Below are 19,388 nucleotides of genomic sequence, written 5' to 3'. Positions count from 1 at the left end.
ACTATTCTAAAAGCCTTGCTACTAGATAAGGCAGTAGAAAGGTTAAATTCAACTTGTATAGGTACCCTAAATAGCCTTGCACCACTACATAAGAAGAGAGTTAAGTCAAAGTTTGACCCTTGACTTACTAATTAGAGTAGAAGTCTTATGCAAAATAGAGGCACGGCATGGAAAGAGTGTCAGAAACTTAAAACAATATAAAATATACAGCTCTATAAGGAATTTCATAACCTCACCAAAAAGCAAGACAACCTTGTTATATTCAACTGGACGTATAAGAGAATTTAAGTACCTTTATCTGCACTTTTTTTTTAAAAAAATGCAGTATTTAATTGATTTAAACTGTGTATGAAGGAGTGTTGAAGGAATTTTTAACTGAAGTTATTCTGCTCTTCAGTAACTTGAACTGAAGCTAGTGTTGGCTGAATTTTGTTATTTGCTAGTAATTACAGGTGTGGGGGTAGCCACATTCTTTGATTTCCTGTCCTTGCATATTTAAACTGGTGCATGTGAAATAATTCCTGCTTTAAAACTTCAGCTTGGCCAGCTAAGAACTTGATTATATTCAACTGGACGTATAAGAGAATTTAAGTACCTTTATCTGCACTTTTTTAAAAAAAAATACAGTATTTAATTTGATTTAAACTGTGTATGAAGGAGTGTTGAAGGAATTTTTAACTGAAGTTATTCTGCTCTTCAGTAACTTGAACTGAAGCTAGTGTTGGCTGAATTTTGTTATTTGCTAGTAATTACAGGTGTGGGGGTAGCCACATTCTTTGATTTCCTGTCCTTGCATATTTAAACTGGTGCATGTGAAATGATTCCTGCTTTAAAACTTCAGCTTGGCCAGCTAAGAACTTGGTTATATTCAACTGGACGTATAAGAGAATTTAAGTACCTTTATCTGCACTTTTTCTTTAAAAAATACAGTATTTAATTTGATTTAAACTGTGTATGAAGGAGTGTTGAAGGAATTTTTAACTGAAGTTATTCTGCTCTTCAGTAACTTGAACTGATGCTAGTGTTGGCTGAATTTTGTTATTTGCTAGTAATTACAGGTGTGGGGTAGCCACATTCTTTGATTTCCTGTCCTTGCATATTTAAACTGGTGCATGTGAAATAATTCCTGCTTTAAAACTTCAGCTTGGCCAGCTAAGAACTTGGTTATATTCAACTGGACTTATAAGAGAATTTAAGTACCTTTATCTGCACTTTTTTAAAAAAATACAGTATTTAATTTGATTTAAACTGTGTATGAAGGAGTGTTGAAGGAATTTTTAACTGAAGTTATTCTGCTCTTCAGTAACTTGAACTGAAGCTAGTGTTGGCTGAATTTTGTTATTTGCTAGTAATTACAGGTGTGGGGTAGCCACATTCTTTGATTTCCAGTCCTTGCATATTTAAACTGGTGCATGTGAAATAATTCCTGCTTTAAAACTTCAGCTTGGCCAGCTAAGAACTTGGTTATATTCAACTGGACGTATAAGAGAATTTAAGTACCTTTATCTGCACTTTTCTTTTAAAAATACAGTATTTAATTTGATTTAAACTGTGTATGAAGGAGTGTTGAAGGAATTTTAACTGAAGTTATTCTGCTATTCAGTAACTTGAACTGAAGCTAGTGTTGGCTGAATTTTGTTATTTGCTAGTAATTAGGGGGTAGCCACACTCTTTGATTTCCTGTCCTTGCATATTTAAACTGGTGCATGTGAAATAATTCCTGCTTTAAAACTTCAGCTTGGCCAGCTAAGAACTTGATTATATTCAACTGGACGTATAAGAGAATTTAAGTACCTTTATCTGCACTTTTTTAAAAAAATACAGTATTTAATTTGATTTAAACTGTGTATGAAGGAGTGTTGAAGGAATTTTTAACTGAAGTTATTCTGCTCTTCAGTAACTTGAACTGAAGCTAGTGTTGGCTGAATTTTGTTATTTGCTAGTAATTACAGGTGTGGGGGTAGCCACATTCTTTGATTTCCTGTCCTTGCATATTTAAACTGGTGCATGTGAAATAATTCCTGCTTTAAAACTTCAGCTTGGCCAGCTAAGAACTTGATTATATTCAACTGGACGAATAAGAGAATTTAAGTACCTTCTATCTGCACTTTTTTAAAAAATACAGTATTTAATTTGATTTAAACTGTGTATGAAGGAGTGTTGAAGGAATTTTAACTGAAGTTATTCTGCTCTTCAGTAACTTGAACTGAAGCTAGTGTTGGCTGAATTTTGTTATTTGCTAGTAATTACAGGTGTGGGGTAGCCACATTCTTTGATTTCCTGTCCTTGCATATTTAAACTGGTGCATGTGAAATGATTCCTGCTTTAAAACTTCAGCTTGGCCAGCTAAGAACTTGGTTATATTCAACTGGACGTATAAGAGAATTTAAGTACCTTTATCTGCACTTTTTTTAAAAAATACAGTATTTAATTTGATTTAAACTGTGTATGAAGGAGTGTTGAAGGAATTTTTAACTGAAGTTATTCTGCTCTTCAGTAACTTGAACTGATGCTAGTGTTGGCTGAATTTTGTTATTTGCTAGTAATTACAGGTGTGGGGTAGCCACATTCTTTGATTTCCTGTCCTTGCATATTTAAACTGGTGCATGTAAAATAATTCCTGCTTTAAAACTTCAGCTTGGCCAGCTAAGAACTTGGTTATATTCAACTGGACGTATAAGAGAATTTAAGTACATTTATCTGCACTTTTTTTAAAAAAAATACAGTATTTAATTTGATTTAAACTGTGTATGAAGGAGTGTTGAAGGAATTTTTAACTGAAGTTATTCTGCTCTTCAGTAACTTGAACTGAAGCTAGTGTTGGCTGAATTTTGTTATTTGCTAGTAATTACAGGTGTGGGGGTAGCCACATTCTTTGATTTCCTGTCCTTGCATATTTAAACTGGTGCATGTGAAATAATTCCTGCTTTAAAACTTCAGCTTGGCCAGCTAAGAACTTGGTTATATTCAACTGGACGTATAAGAGAATTTAAGTACCTTTATCTGCACTTTTTTAAAAATACAGTATTTAATTTGATTTAAACTGTGTATGAAGGAGTGTTGAAGGAATTTTTAACTGAAGTTATTCTGCTCTTCAGTAACTTGAACTGAAGCTAGTGTTGGCTGAATTTTGTTATTTGCTAGTAATTACAGGTGTGGGGGTAGCCACATTCTTTGATTTCCTGTCCTTGCATATTTAAACTGGTGCATGTGAAATAATTCCTGCTTTAAAACTTCAGCTTGGCCAGCTAAGAACTTGGTTATATTCAACTGGACGTATAAGAGAATTTAAGTACCTTTATCTGCACTTTTTTTTAAAAAATACAGTATTTAATTTGATTTAAACTGTGTATGAAGGAGTGTTGAAGGAATTTTTAACTGAAGTTATTCTGCTCTTCAGTAACTTGAACTGAAGCTAGTGTTGGCTGAATTTTGTTATTTGCTAGTAATTACAGGTGTGGGGGTAGCCACATTCTTTGATTTCCTGTCCTTGCATATTTAAACTGGTGCATGTGAAATAATTCCTGCTTTAAAACTTCAGCTTGGCCAGCTAAGAACTTGGTTATATTCAACTGGACGTATAAGAGAATTTAAGTACCTTTATCTGCACTTTTTAAAAAATACAGTATTTAATTTGATTTAAACTGTGTATGAAGGAGTGTTGAAGGAATTTTTAACTGAAGTTATTCTGCTCTTCAGTAACTTGAACTGAAGCTAGTGTTGGCTGAATTTTGTTATTTGCTAGTAATTACAGGTGTGGGTAGCCACATTCTTTGATTTCCTGTCCTTGCATATTTAAACTGGTGCATGTGAAATAATTCCTGCTTTAAAACTTCAGCTTGGCCAGCTAAGAACTTGGTTATATTCAACTGGACGTATAAGAGAATTTAAGTACCTTTATCTGCACTTTTTTAAAAAAAATACAGTATTTAATTTGATTTAAACTGTGTATGAAGGAGTGTTGAAGGAATTTTTAACTGAAGTTATTCTGCTCTTCAGTAACTTGAACTGAAGCTAGTGTTGGCTGAATTTTGTTATTTGCTAGTAATTACAGGTGTGGGGTAGCCACATTCTTTGATTTCCTGTCCTTGCATATTTAAACTGGTGCATGTGAAATAATTCCTGCTTTAAAACTTCAGCTTGGCCAGCTAAGAACTTGGTTATATTCAACTGGACGTATAAGAGAATTTAAGTACCTTTATCTGCACTTTTTTAAATACAGTATTTAATTTGATTTAAACTGTGTATGAAGGAGTGTTGAAGGAATTTTTAACTGAAGTTATTCTGCTCTTCAGTAACTTGAACTGAAGCTAGTGTTGGCTGAATTTTGTTATTTGCTAGTAATTACAGGTGTGGGGGTAGCCACATTCTTTGATTTCCTGTCCTTGCATATTTAAACTGGTGCATGTGAAATAATTCCTGCTTTAAAACTTCAGCTTGGCCAGCTAAGAACTTGGTTATATTCAACTGGACGTATAAGAGAATTTAAGTACCTTTATCTGCACTTTTTTTAAAAAAATACAGTATTTAATTTGATTTAAACTGTGTATGAAGGAGTGTTGAAGGAATTTTTAACTGAAGTTATTCTGCTCTTCAGTAACTTGAACTGAAGCTAGTGTTGGCTGAATTTTGTTATTTGCTAGTAATTACAGGTGTGGGGTAGCCACATTCTTTGATTTCCTGTCCTTGCATATTTAAACTGGTGCATGTGAAATAATTCCTGCTTTAAAACTTCAGCTTGGCCAGCTAAGAACTTGGTTATATTCAACTGGACGTATAAGAGAATTTAAGTACCTTTATCTGCACTTTTTTAAAAAAATACAGTATTTAATTTGATTTAAACTGTGTATGAAGGAGTGTTGAAGGAATTTTTAACTGAAGTTATTCTGCTCTTCAGTAACTTGAACTGAAGCTAGTGTTGGCTGAATTTTGTTATTTGCTAGTAATTACAGGTGTGGGGTAGCCACATTCTTTGATTTCCTGTCCTTGCATATTTAAACTGGTGCATGTGAAATAATTCCTGCTTTAAAACTTCAGCTTGGCCAGCTAAGAACTTGGTTATATTCAACTGGACGTATAAGAGAATTTAAGTACCTTTATCTGCACTTTTTTTTAAAATACAGTATTTAATTTGATTTAAACTGTGTATGAAGGAGTGTTGAAGGAATTTTTAACTGAAGTTATTCTGCTCTTCAGTAACTTGAACTGAAGCTAGTGTTGGCTGAATTTTGTTATTTGCTAGTAATTACAGGTGTGGGGGTAGCCACATTCTTTGATTTCCTGTCCTTGCATATTTAAACTGGTGCATGTGAAATAATTCCTGCTTTAAAACTTCAGCTTGGCCAGCTAAGAACTTGGTTATATTCAACTGGACGTATAAGAGAATTTAAGTACCTTTATCTGCACTTTTTTTAAAAAAATACAGTATTTAATTTGATTTAAACTGTGTATGAAGGAGTGTTGAAGGAATTTTTAACTGAAGTTATTCTGCTCTTCAGTAACTTGAACTGAAGCTAGTGTTGGCTGAATTTTGTTATTTGCTAGTAATTACAGGTGTGGGGGTAGCCACATTCTTTGATTTCCTGTCCTTGCATATTTAAACTGGTGCATGTGAAATAATCTCTGCTTTAAAACTTCAGCTTGGCCAGCTAATAACTTGGTTATATTCAACTGGACGTATAAGAGAATTTAAGTACCTTTATCTGCACTTTTTTTTTAAAAAAATACAGTATTTAATTTGATTTAAACTGTGTATGAAGGAGTGTTGAAGGAATTTTTAACTGAAGTTATTCTGCTCTTCAGTTTTTCCCACCCACCCTCCCTGATTTTGTTTTGGTGTTAATCTTAGTGGCATTGAAACTGCCCGCCCCTCAGCCTGCCTCTGGGCCCATCTCATTTGCTCACTCAACTGAGTACAGTGAGATCATATTCTGATTTCAGGCACTCCTACTGTGTACAAAGAGAGCATCTGTGAAATAGAAAAAAAAAAAAATTAAGCTTATTTCCTGCCTTTCTTGTTAAGTGGTACAGACTATTTGTAGGCTTCTGAGCCCCCAAGCCCTTCTGTGTTTGAGTGAAGCCTTCTAGCTTTTTTTTTTCTTATAACTAGCCAGTTTTCTAGTTTCAGCACTCAAATCTGTTTCTTTGATCTCAGCACTTGTTCAGAAAAAAAAAAAAAAAAAAAATTTCATCTGCTTTTACTGTACTTGTGTTTTTACCTACTTCTTTTTACTTTGGCTTCGGACCAGTTAGTTGTTTTGCACTGAGAGGGTTTGTGGTCTGCACTGTTGTGGCAGAACAGGTAGCTTACATCCTTCTAGGTTGAGAACTGCTGATTGAGGGCTCAGTGTCTGTTTTTCTAAAAGTGTATTAATTCTGGTTTAAGCACTTGGGCTTTCAAGCCAGTTATTTTACATTAAGAGGGTTTGTGGTCTGCACTCTTGTGGGAGGAGAGGCTGGACTCTGCCCTTCTGAGCTGGGAATTTCTGGTTAAAGGCTTATAGTGCATGCATATCTGAACTGTTTCTTACTGAAGTTGGTGCTCCTTGTTTGCTGTGGCATAGACTGGATTCGGGCCTGCTGGATCTAGCTTTGTTTGTGTAACTTGAGCACTAATCAAGACATTCTCTAAAGTATTCAATGGTATTTATTACTGCTTGGTTGTAACTTGATTAAAGTGTAGCTATCATTCAAGTCTTTTGGATTAAGCACTTGGGCTTCAGACCAGTTGTTTTACATTAGGAAGGTTTGTGGCAAGCACTGTGGTGGCAGGACAGGTAGCTTTCATCCTTCTAAGTTGGGAACTGCTGATTGAGAGCCCAGTGTCCAAGTGTATTAGTTCTGGTTTAGGCACTTGGGCTTCAGGCCAGTTATTTTACATTAAGAAGGTTCGTGGTCTGCACTCTAGTGGGAGAAGAGGCTGGACTCTGCCCTTCTGAGCTGGGAATTTCTGGTTAAAGGTTTATAGTGCCTGAATATTTGAACTGTATCTTACTGAAATTGGTTCACCTTGTTTGCTCTAGCATAGACTAGATCCAGGCCTGCTGAATCTAGCTTTGTTTATATCCTTGTTGTTTGTTTGCTTGTTATTTCCCTGGAAGCTAATTCCACCTAATACGCAACTTCTCAGCGCTTCTGTGGATCACTAGTGATATCTGCATTGCTTACTGTACTTATTTCCTTGTTTCACTTGAAAGAAAGTTACTGTTTGTTGTTTTTGCATTTAGTTACTTGTAACACATTGCACTCAAGTTACCTGGCACTTGTTCACTAAAGCAATTATATAAGTCATCACTAAAAATTAAAAGCTCTACACCCTCACTCCCCATTGGCCCTTGTTTTCAATTAAGGATTTCCCAATATTATTCTAGCATGTCCAAAGGTCAGTTGTCAATCTCCTCTCCGGTCCAGCTGGTGAATCTGGGAATCTTGAGGCAATGTTATAACTGCCTCATGTACACAGACAACCCTCTCCTCCTCCCACATAACACAAATACTTGCGAGAGATGCAGCTATTTAGCCAAACTGGAGGCTGAGCTCTCTCAACTCAGGACTGGCAAGACCAGACAGGAGGAGAAGGCAACTACACACACCACAAAACCAGCCTCACATAATGCTACCACTCCACTGAATCAAACACATAAACACACAAAGACATACTCGGAGGCTCTGAGTAAAATTGTACCTAAACAGCAGAGGCCTCCAAAGCAGACACCCAAACAACTGCTACCTCAAGACACCCCACAAGCAACACATAAACCACAAAAGCAGTGTGCAAAGCAGTCACAGCCCTTAAGGCCAAATACAACACCAAACATACTTGTCATAGGTGACTCCATAGTCAGACACACTGACGTCCCACTCACCAGGCTGAACAAGGAGAGGGTCACAGTAAGCTGCCTATCGGGCTAGAATCCGCCACATAACACAAGCACTGGTCACTCCACGGCAAGTACAAATATGACACAGTCATTGTCCATGCTGGTGTGAATGACCTGTGACGTACCTCCCTGGACTACATGAAAAGAGACATAGAGGAGCTCTCTGATTATGTAGCACAGGCAGGTATGACCCAAACCCTGAGCAGTATCCTTCCTTCACCAAGAATGATGCCACAATATAGAGACAAGATGATCAGCTTTAACAATTGGCTTAATGTCTGGTGTCATTCAAAGGGGATCCAGTGTCTGTCTGCCTGGGATGACATGCTTGACAAGCCACGCTGCCAAGGGACGGCTTGCACCTGTCACCCCTGGGATTCGGATATTGGCTAAGGCTCTTGCCACCCCCATAGTGCCTTTTTTAGGCAAGGCTCAAATTCTAAACCTACCACCCTAGAAAACAAAAATGTGAAGAAACTGAGGGTAATGCTGCTCAATGCCAGAAGTCTAAATCTCAAAATGCACTCGCAGGCCCTTCTCAGTATGGAGAACATTGATGTCTGTGCTGTAACTGAAACCTGGTTCAAGGCTCCTGAGAGCACCCCGGCACTATTAGGTTTTACCTCATATCATGCTCCGCCCCAAAACCCGGACCACACCACAAAAGGAGGGGGTGTATCCATATTCATAAAGGATACCCACACCTCCAGGTTGGTGGCAACACACAAAGCTGGAAACCATCCAGGTGCAACTAACCATAGGCAAAACTGCTCTACAAATTGTAGCATGCTACAGGCCACCCTCTCAAACTCAGGAACCCCACACAGCCTTCCTGATGACACTGGAGGGTATAAATGTATCTCCAAACACCATCATATTGGGTGACTTCAACTACCCAAATATAGACTGGGAACATTACTCAAGCCCTAACTTTCTAGCCCAACGGTTCCTGGAGTTCATAAATTCAAATGCCATGGAACAGCTAGTCACTGTTCCCACGAGAGGAGAAAATATACTAGATCTCATTGTCACAAACATGGGGACAAAATGCTCCACACTGGAAGTATATCCCTCATTGGTGAGATCTGATCATAAACTAATCTCACTGGAAATCCACATCCCCCCCATCCCAAACAAAAAATACCATAGTGAAGAACTTCTCTAAAGCAAACTTCACACTACTCAAGACTGGTGTGGTATCCTTCAAGGCCCCTGAGCCAGAGGAAACCACAACACAAGCTGCGGAAGCCCTTACAAATGCCTTCTATGAACACCTCCAGGACTGCATGGATCAGGCAATCCCAAATAAAAACAAGACTCTTTCCACAAAGGGCAAAAGTCCAGTCTGGTGGACCCCAGCCATTAACAAACTTTACAATAAGAGGAGAAAGCTATTACATGATAGAACAAAATCCATAAAAGGGAAGTCACCCCTGATCATTATTAGTAAAAAATACGAGCACTCATAAAATCAACTAAGGCCAATTTTGAGAGAAAAATTGCCATGGATTCAAAGGACAATCATAAGGCCTTTTTCAGCTATGTTAGGAACCTGGGTGGAAACTCCCAGATATGCTCAGAATTAGGCCAAAATGATACAAAATCACTGAACCCACAGACATTGCCAACATACTGGCAGACAGGTTCAGTGCAAACTTCACCCCTCTCCCCTAAAGGAGAGATAACTATCCCAGCCGAGTGTAGCCTCCCGGACATCTCAAATGCGCAGGTGAAAGCTGCTCTCTAAAGCTAAAACACAGCATCAATGGGACCGGATGGTGTCGGCTGTGTGCTACACGAGCTAAATGAGGAATTAAACCCGCACATAAGGCAGCTGTTTAATCTCAGCCTTACCACAGGATACGTGCCCAAGGAGTGGCGTACGGCAACTGTGGTCCCACTCCACAAAGGCGGCGCCTCTACAGACCCTGGTAATTACCGCCCCATAAGCTTAACAAGTCTAGTCTGCAAAGCTATGGAGAGGATCATAATGGAGCTCATAAACAAAGATATAGGGGACTTGCAGACATTGGACCCGACCCAGTTTGGCTTTGTCAAGGGAAGATCATGCCTTTTGAACTTGGTCGACTTCTTCGAAACAGTCACCAAGGCCATTGATGAAAGAAAGCCAGTCCATACAGCCTACCTTGACCTTGCAAAGGCTTTCGACACAATACCCCACTCGGGTATTGTAGAAAAACGTACCAGCTTAAATGTAAACCCATATGTCACAAGATGGGTTGCAAACTGGCTTAAGGACAGAACCCACAGGGTTAGAGTTGCTGGCGCTGTGTCAGACTCCAAGCTGGTCACAAGTGGTGTCCCACAGGGCTCGGTCCTTGGCCCCCTATTGCTTGGCATCTACTTCTCAGAAGTACAGGCCAACATGGGAGGACTTTGGCTGACAAAGTTTGCAGACGATTGCAAACTGGGCCATAGTGGAAAGTGCATCGGACACGGATATCCTTCAGAAGGGACTCACGGAAACAGATAGCTGGTGCCAGAGCCATGGCCTGAAGTTAAACGCCAAAAATGTATAGTCATACCCTTCGGGAAAAACAAGGTAACCCCAAGCTACCATATAGGTGGCAATCCACTAAGCACAGAAGAGGTTATCAGGGACCTGGGGACCCAGGTTGACAGTGGCCTTTCTTTGACACTCACATTGCTAAAGTGGTTAGAAAGACCTTCTACATTGCCCATCTGATCATGAAGGGATTCACATCCAGATCTAGTGAGGTCATTGTTCCCCTGTACTCTTCACTTATCAGACCAATGATCGAGTACAATGCCCCATTCGGGATGTATCTCACCCGACATCTGCAGCAATTGGAGAGACCCCAAAGTTCCTCACCAAAGGGTAAAGGGACTCCAAAATCTGTCATATGCTGCCAGATTGAAGAAACTCCCGCTCTATTCAGTCGCATACCGCCTGCTCAGAGGTGACATGTGCCTGACATACAAGGCCATGTCCAACCCGGAATTAATGGACATGCTCCACCACAAAAAATCCAAATCCACCAAAACCACTAGAGCAAGCGACTTAAACCTTAGCACGGATATAAATAGGACGTGCTGGAGGGATAGATTTATCACTCAGAGACTCCCTATGCTGTGGAATAAAATCCCGGTCCATGTGAGGCAGAGCACCTCGCTGACTCTGTTCAAGAGAAATCTAGACCTGTGGATGGGAGATCGTAGGTTTACCCCGGGAATCATCTCTGTGTCACTGCTGGACAGAGGCACAACAAACTAATGGGCACAGTATTTTTTCATATAAGGGGTGGCGTAAGCCACAAAAATTTGGGCTAGGCTTATAAATGCCTTAGGGCAGATAGCCTAGTATAAACCTATGAACCTATGAACCTATGATAAGAAGCAATACTATTCTGATTTACAAAATAATACATCTACCCCCCCAAAATTATTTTCATCCATTAACAAATTTTACACCCAGGAACTAACAATGTCCTTAAGCTTTGTTCCAATACCCCCCTTAGAAATAGCCATTAAGTTTAACTTGTACTTCACTGACAGCATAGCTGTTCTCACCAAAGAATTCTTTCCGGACTCCCTTGACTTATGTTAACCTCCATCCACTAATACCTTCATACTAAAACCAGTTGCTAGCTCCTTTATAAAAAAAAAAAAAAAAACTATTATCCAGACTGAGGCCCTGCTCTCCCTCTGCAGATATCCTTCCTTCAGAATACCTCAAAATTTCTGTGAAAAACAATTGCATATCTAGTCTCCACGCTTTTAGACAGGTCACTACAGGAATCCTATACTCCTACTATCTGGAAAAAATGCCATATCTTTTCTTTCTACAAAGGTGTTACCAAGATATGTAATTTCAGCCCCATTACCATCTTATCTCTTCTCTGAAAAATATTGGAAAAATGTGCTCATAAACAAATACCTCAGCATCACTTAAAGGATAGTTACTAACCAATACTCAACATGGTTTTAGACCTGCTGATAGCAAGATAACTGCCCTCCTAACTTTTACAGATAACATAAATAAAGCCAGGGATAGTCCTGTCTCAAGAACAAATCCTACTACAACTGTCCATAATAAGTATCTCACAGCCTGCTCTTTAGTGGTTTAGTACTTACTTGTCAGACTGCTACTATGCAATCAAATGGAATTCAACCCTTTCTCGTTACCTGCCCATCTTTACAGGTGTATCACAAGGCTCTGTCCTTGGTCCACTTATTTAATATCACTGTAAACAATCTTCATACTTCTGCATAGGCACCCCGTGTCGAGTATGCAGATGATTACACCCTAATCTGCCACTTCTGCATAGGCACCCCGTGTAGAGCATGCAGATGATTACACCCTAATCTGCCACTTCTGCATAGGCACCCCGTGTAGAGTATGCAGATGATTATACCCTAATCTGCCACTTCTGCATAGGCACCCCATGTAGAGTATGCAGATGATTACACCCTAATCTGCCACTTCTGCATAGGCACCCCGTGTAGAGTATACAGATGATTACACCCTAATCTGCCACTTCTGCATAGGCACCCCATATAGAGTATGTAGATGATTACACCCTAATCTGCCACTTCTGCATAGGCACCCCGTGTAGAGTATGCAGATGATTACACCCTAATCTGCCACTTCTGCATAGGCACCCCATGTAGAGTATGCAGATGATTACACCCTAATCTGCCACTTCTGCATAGGCACCCCGTGTAGAGTATGCAGATGATTACACCGTAATCTGCCACTTCTGCATAGGCACCCCGTGTAGAGTATGCAGATGATTACACCCTAATCTGCCACTTCTGCATAGGCACCCCGTGTAGAGTATGCAGATGATTACACCCTAATCTGCCACTTCTGCATAGGCACCCCGTGTAGAGTATGCAGATGATTACACCCTAATCTGCCACTTCTGCATAGGCACCCCATGTAGAGTATGCAGATGATTACACCCTAATCTGCCACTTCTGCATAGGCACCCCGTGTAGAGTATGCAGATGATTACACCCTAATCTGCCACTTCTGCATAGGCACCCCGTGTAGAGTATGCAGATGATTACACCCTAATCTGCCACTTCTGCATAGGCACCCCGTGCAGAGTATGCAGATGATTACACCCTAATCTGCCTCTCAGGCAGTCTAGAAAATGTAAAACAGATTGCATAACATTTCTTTAACTCTTAAACTGGCTTTGTAACCACTAACTCCGTAATCCAAAGAAAAAACAAACTCCTTTTATTTTCCTCAAATAATTTACTCGTGAGAAAAATAACTTCAAGATCATATCCTTAAAGGATATGCCATATAAAACTGCTGGGGGTTACAACAGATGGCGTCATCAAATGTGATATCTATGTACAGAGCAACATAAAGCAACACAAAAAAACCCAGGGATGCTATATACAGCCACAAAATTCCTTGCTGCATCCACCAAAGTCAGTCTTGCCACTACATACCTACTCTTTTTTCTGTTATTTGGTCCTTTTATCTTGCCTAACATTCAGGCCACCCTAAAATGTAATGTAGAACAGTATTACAACAAGGCAACTAGATTTGCTGCTCATACAAGTCACAGAACATATCACTGTTTTGCACCAAAAAACTCTTAAATTGGCTAGAATTATCCCAGCAACTAAATCATAGTCATCTTTCCCTATTTAGAATTATATTTAATCCCACTTCTTGCTAAACTGTAAGCACAATTCTCGACCACTACCTCCCAAATCATCACTTTTGACCTTCTGACAAAACACTACTTGATATAAAAACTGCAGTCAAAGTTTATACTCACACTGTGTAGCAAAACTCTGGACTATAATCCCTGCCCCAATCAGGCAATATAAAACATTCATCTATTTAAGCTGCAAAGAAAATAATTCCTCTCTGACTACTGGCTTTATACTTTCTCTGACACAGCAATGCAGCATTAAAGGTGTGCTGCACTCCTACTATATTTCAGGTGAGTTGTTAGTCTCATTTTCTTGGGATGGCAGCTGCTTAGGTAGCTGTATGGCAGTTATTTAAAAGACTTGGGGAAATTCCACAGTGCTCTGGTCAAATGTTCCTTAATTAGGATGAATACTGCCTCACTGAAAAGAGGTCATTGGTCTTGTGAGACTAACATGGTCAGCAAAGTATAAATAAATTAATAAAATACAGTCAGATTGTGTTGGTAAAATATAACTGAATTTGGGAAAATATTTTCACTGGCAGATGGGTACTCGGTGGAAAAGTATCATTTCAAATGGATGCGTAATACAGGAAAAGGGCTAATGAGAATTAATGTGTCTCAAGTATACTTGAAAGAGTAGAACTATGACTCACCAGTTTCATTGGAGATCTCGCCATCAGAACATTGGACACAGACATAGCAGCAGAGTGGCTGTCCTGGTTGGGTTGATTTCCGAAATCCTGCATAACAACTTGCACTACACCTGGAGACAGGAATCTGGAACAGGAATGAAAATGATTAAACTGCAGTCAGCACTATGGAACAACAGACTTTTATGAAACATGCCATATATCTCTGCCAGCTCAATATCCAGTGCCTTTTCTTCCTGCAGTGCCATTTTTTCTAACCTTCTTTTGCATATCAGACTTGTATCTCTAATTTTTCCTCTTCCCTCTCTTTTTTATCACTTCTACCCTCTTCATTTCCCTTTGCATAAAATAGACTGCTTTGTAAAAAAAAAAAGAAAGGCGAGATATTTATGGGGATTTATAAAGAACCCCACCACTGGCAGTAAGAGCTCTGGCCAAAGGGACTGTTTATATGATGAGTAATAATGTGATTCATAGGGACATTAGCCATAAAGAGGAAATACCTTATTATTAGCTAATTTATATGTCTCTGAATTGTCCTTATGTACTGTGAGGGTAAATCAGCACTATTTTGTGGTAGTTAAGACTGGAGAACCATGCAACCCATTGGTAAAGACACAACACTATTCACTCCCCTACACACACACACACACACACACACACACACACACACACACACACACACACACACACACACACACACAAACACTGATGTACCTCTTACCTGTCCCTGAGTTGGCAAAATGTCCACAATGTATCTTCTTATTTTTTTTGTCCCTGCTTCACAAATTATCACTGCTATCAATGATGCAAGATGTTAGAGTTTCAGTTTCCTTAGTGCTTATAAAATGCATGGTGACACTAGACCTTTTGTTCTATTAACTTTTAAGTGACTCTCATACATATTAAAAAAAAATGATTGGCGTCATCTAGTGTTCCTCCTGGCTTTGTCTTGAAGCCTCCCCCATGCTAGCACATGGCCATATCCCTCAAGTGCATTTTCTTAAATTTACAGGATGCTTCTGCTGTTGTCTCTGATAAGTGACCTGTCCCTCATAATGCATGAACTGCTGGAGTCATTGAATAATATACTAGAGCAGGGTTTCATACTTATTATGTAAAAAAAAAGTGTTGCTACACTAACTGCTGAGTTAGCATAGTAGGTTAATGTTGCTGCTTTCTGTGTCAGGGTTGCAAGGTTTGATATCTTTCACTTAGCATTTTTTTCCATAAAAAGACTTAGGAATTGTTTTCAAGTACCTCCTGGTGTATGTTGGTGATGATGATGATGATTAGGACTGATATCCTTTGGATGAGATGGGGCAGTACACAGGTTGAGTTGTGTTTAATACCTTTAAGGCACCCTGTAAAGAGTTACCCCTGCTTCATGTCTTTATGTTGAAAAACTTTATTATTTTACCTTTTTAAGTGTTTTTAAGGCATGGTCAAATCCATGAATGCCTTACTGAAGACCCTTTCTCAAGAGAGCACATGGCTAATTAGCATAGACCTGTTGTTTCTACTAAGATACACAGACTTTCATTTTCCTTATACTACTAGTTCATGTCATAGCTATAAGAGGGCATTTATGGTTAAGTACTGACAGGTGGCTGACATCCATATCTGCAGGCCAGACTATTTCACATAGAGTATAGTTACTGTAGCAAGTGAACACTGGAAGAAACTCATACAGAGTGTTACTAAGAGGTCTGGGGAGCTGTGAGGTAGATCAAAAACTCTGTTTGGGGGCAGGTTCATTGCAAAGCCTATTCTTAGCTGTAGTTGGTGCAGGCCCAAACTCCATTAAGCAGAGCATCCATCCATCTATCAACCATCCATCTAACCATCCATCCATCCATCCATCCATCCATCCATCCATCCATCCACAACGTCTTTTTCCCATTTTTGGACATGTGATTGGGATATGGACATGTGATTCGGATATCACTTCAAAAGTGACAATTATCTAGAGCAAAAGCTTACATTGTCAGGCAGCTAGCCATGCTGATGAAGTGCATATATCTTGCACATTCATAGGTTCATAGTTTCATAGGTAGGTACTAGGCTATCTGCCCGAAGGCATTTACAAGCCTAGCCAGAATTGTGTTGGCTTTCACCACCCCTTTAGATTAGTTCCCTATGCTTCTGTCCAGCAGAGCCATTGAAGTGATCCCTGGAGTAAACTTTCTATTTCACATCCACTCGTCAAGGTTTCTCTTGAAGAGTGTTAGTGAGGAGCTCTGCTTAAAGTAGACTGGAATCTTGTTCCAGAGCATGGGAAGTCTCTGGGACAGGAACATGGCAAATGATTTCAACAAGGCTGCAAAATCTCTGTTAGACCTGGTCTAACTTCCTGTTTTCTCTTTAAAGTCTTTGGACGGAAACCCTGGCAGATACTACAGCTAGCCACATTATGCTCCAGACTTAGACAGAAAACCACATGTTCGTCTTTCTAAAGCATCTGTAGATATATAAACATACCTGCTGGCTTTTACAGGTGAGGGCATACTTCACTCCTCCATGTCTGGTAGTTTGTTTCCTAAACTCCTACTTACAAAACAAAGTACAAACAACTGCAAAGACACTGAATGAAAAGGGTTTCCAAAAGGGTACTTACCTCTCAATAATCTTCAGTCACAGGACTGAACCAATTAAGTATTATGATGTACTTCCCTGTCTCAAACTCATACACTGCAACAAAAAACTTAAAATGGCATGGGTGATACCTCCTGCATGCCAAGTACATTAAGATATCTAAGGTAAGGTGACATCAGTCCAGCCCTGGGGACAATTCTCAGCTCAGAAAATTCAGGAAGAGCATTAGACTCAACAGTGACAAATATCGCTACAGGTTAGAACTGTAACAGAGATCCATGAAGAAGATCTCAAAAATCTCCCTAAAGGTTATGACAGTAGCTAATCTTCTGACAACTTTAGATCTCTTAAAGTCAGTTAATTAAAGGATCTAACATTAGCATTGCTAACATAAACATCCAACCTCCAGGCTGATAAGTATGGGCAGAAAGAATATAGGATATGTAATATCACTCTAGGAAACACTTTACCTTTAGATCCAAAGAAATCTTATGTAACAATAGGAAGCACGCAGGAAGAGCACAAAAGTGAACCTTAAGTGAGAACTTTCTAATACTCATGGAGATTTAAACATAAGGACAGACAGACAAGCTGCTGAAAAATGAAAAATACAATCAAGTGACAACATATATTAAGCAGTGAGAAGAACTTAACACATTCCACCACAAGTTACAAGGATGGTGTGTACCAGGCCACATCAGTGAGACAGTGTTGACACTGCATCTGCTATAGTTCACCCAGGATGCCAATACTGCTAGAGAAAAACATTGGAATTCACCAAGTTTTGGCTTTATATGGTAGCTTCTTGCATAATCTGCTAAAAGGGCAGTGGTTAAGCAAACCGTACCATATGAAAAATTTCCACAATTTAAATCAGTGCACTTCTTTGGTCTCAATGTTTTAAAGTTCCAAAAATGCTCTGAACCTAAGTAAGCCAGTGTTTCCACTTTCCATGTTACAAATGGAACTGCTGCACACACACAGTTCTTGAATTAATTTAATTTTTCAATCTGTATATAACCTTGTCAACAAGAATCTCAGCTAAGCAGAGATTTAAACCCTTGATGAAACACAAAAGATGTGTGTGAAACAGCTATGTGCCAAGTAACCATCACATTTACCTTTGTGGTGTGGCACCATTCTCTTTTCATCTTAGTTAAATATTTTCTTGAAACTACTGCAGCTCAAGTCAAATTCTTGTGGTGAAGCAGCACTTAGTGTATTCCTTTTGTTTACTTTAATCTGTTTTCTACCTGTAAAACAGAGTGGGTGTGCTCTGTCTTTAAGAAGCATTTCAAGGACTGAACGTAAATGCATAAATAGCAAACACATGTTATACTCAGTGCCATTTTGAGAGTGCAGGCAGAGAGTGAACATGTATGAATGTGATAGCTAGTTTGTTTATAGGTTTACCTGTTAAAGTATTAAGCCTCAATCCAGATGTGTTTGTACGTAATAAAGTTTCTTGACCGGAACCCTTGACATCTCATCTATTGTGTCCTGACTAGACGAATGACATGGAGTCAGAAGAGGGATGCCAGAGACTGAAATTCAGAATCATGAGGTGCAGAGCTAACAGTGAAGGTAAACTAAGAGAAACATGCACAAGAAGGAGCCGGTAAAAGCACCAAAGGTAACAAAAAATTGCACGAACAGTTTATTTTATAAAAAATATGAAACTGAGCATTACAAATGAACAAACCTCATTACTAAACAAGCGAAAAGGCACAAAATAATGAATGGAATTTTTTTTTATTTTTACATATTTTATATATTTTACTTTATATTTATTATTTTTAGAGTGTTGTTATTTAATACATACTGTCATGCTGATTTACATACACTTTTTAATGTTGATATAGGGTTCTATTTGAAGTTTTGATATTTATTATGTATTTCTCAAATAATTGTGTTATCCTATTGGTTAGTTTAGAGTTTTTGTTTGTTTTATAGCCAGATGGGGAACACAGGAAATTTATCTGATGAAGTCTAGTGATATAGACGAAAACATTTGTAAACTTGGAGCGTTAATGCTTTCTGTGTTGTTCAGAAGTGACATCAAAGTGTTTTTAACTGCTGACCGTTTCTGAGAGGTTTTTTCCTGCAGCCTTCACTTTTTATGTGTTACTGGTGTTTTTTTCATGTTGAGGTCTGCTGTTTCTCCTTTTTGTACATTTTTCTAATTGTCAGAAAAGTTTATAAAGGGTCAGAAATTACCTCAGAATTGCAAAACTAATGTTTAAAATAAAACAGGCATGTTTAGATTAAAACGGGCACAAGAAAAGTACAATAGGCATGAAAAGAGATTAAGCGAGGATAACAAATATAAGGGCAAAAAAGGGCACAGTAAACATAAATAAGGCAAGGCGACTGCATGCTTTTGGGCAAAGTGCTGTGTTTGGCCATAACTATGACTTTGTATTGTATTCAGGGCATAACTAAAGTTATTCAAAGTATCTCAAAGTGTGTAAAAGTACTTACAAGTGTACTTATTTCTGTGCATTTATTCTGAGGAGTCTGTTAGTGTGAAAAGTGTCACTATTTCATGAAATACAGTGAAAGTACAGCCATTTCAAAAAGTTTCTTATTCTGGGTGT

General features: G+C 38.8%; 1 protein-coding gene across 1 annotated transcript in view; it reads right to left on the bottom strand.

Annotated features, from left to right (window-relative positions):
- Positions 1–19,388, bottom strand: part of LOC122808190 (extracellular calcium-sensing receptor-like) — a 512,288-nt gene that overhangs the window by 234,575 nt on the left and 258,325 nt on the right. Inside the window, exon 4 of the mRNA XM_044079158.1 lies at positions 14,200–14,323. Coding sequence (XP_043935093.1) covers positions 14,200–14,323 — 124 coding nt within the window. The remainder of the gene's footprint in view (positions 1–14,199; positions 14,324–19,388) is intronic.

Source organism: Protopterus annectens, chromosome 8.part0, assembly GCF_019279795.1.
Source record: "Protopterus annectens isolate FY-2018-M chromosome 8.part0, PAN1.0, whole genome shotgun sequence".
Taxonomy (NCBI): Eukaryota; Metazoa; Chordata; order Ceratodontiformes; family Protopteridae; genus Protopterus; species Protopterus annectens.
This window is presented reverse-complemented; position numbering and strand designations above follow the sequence as displayed.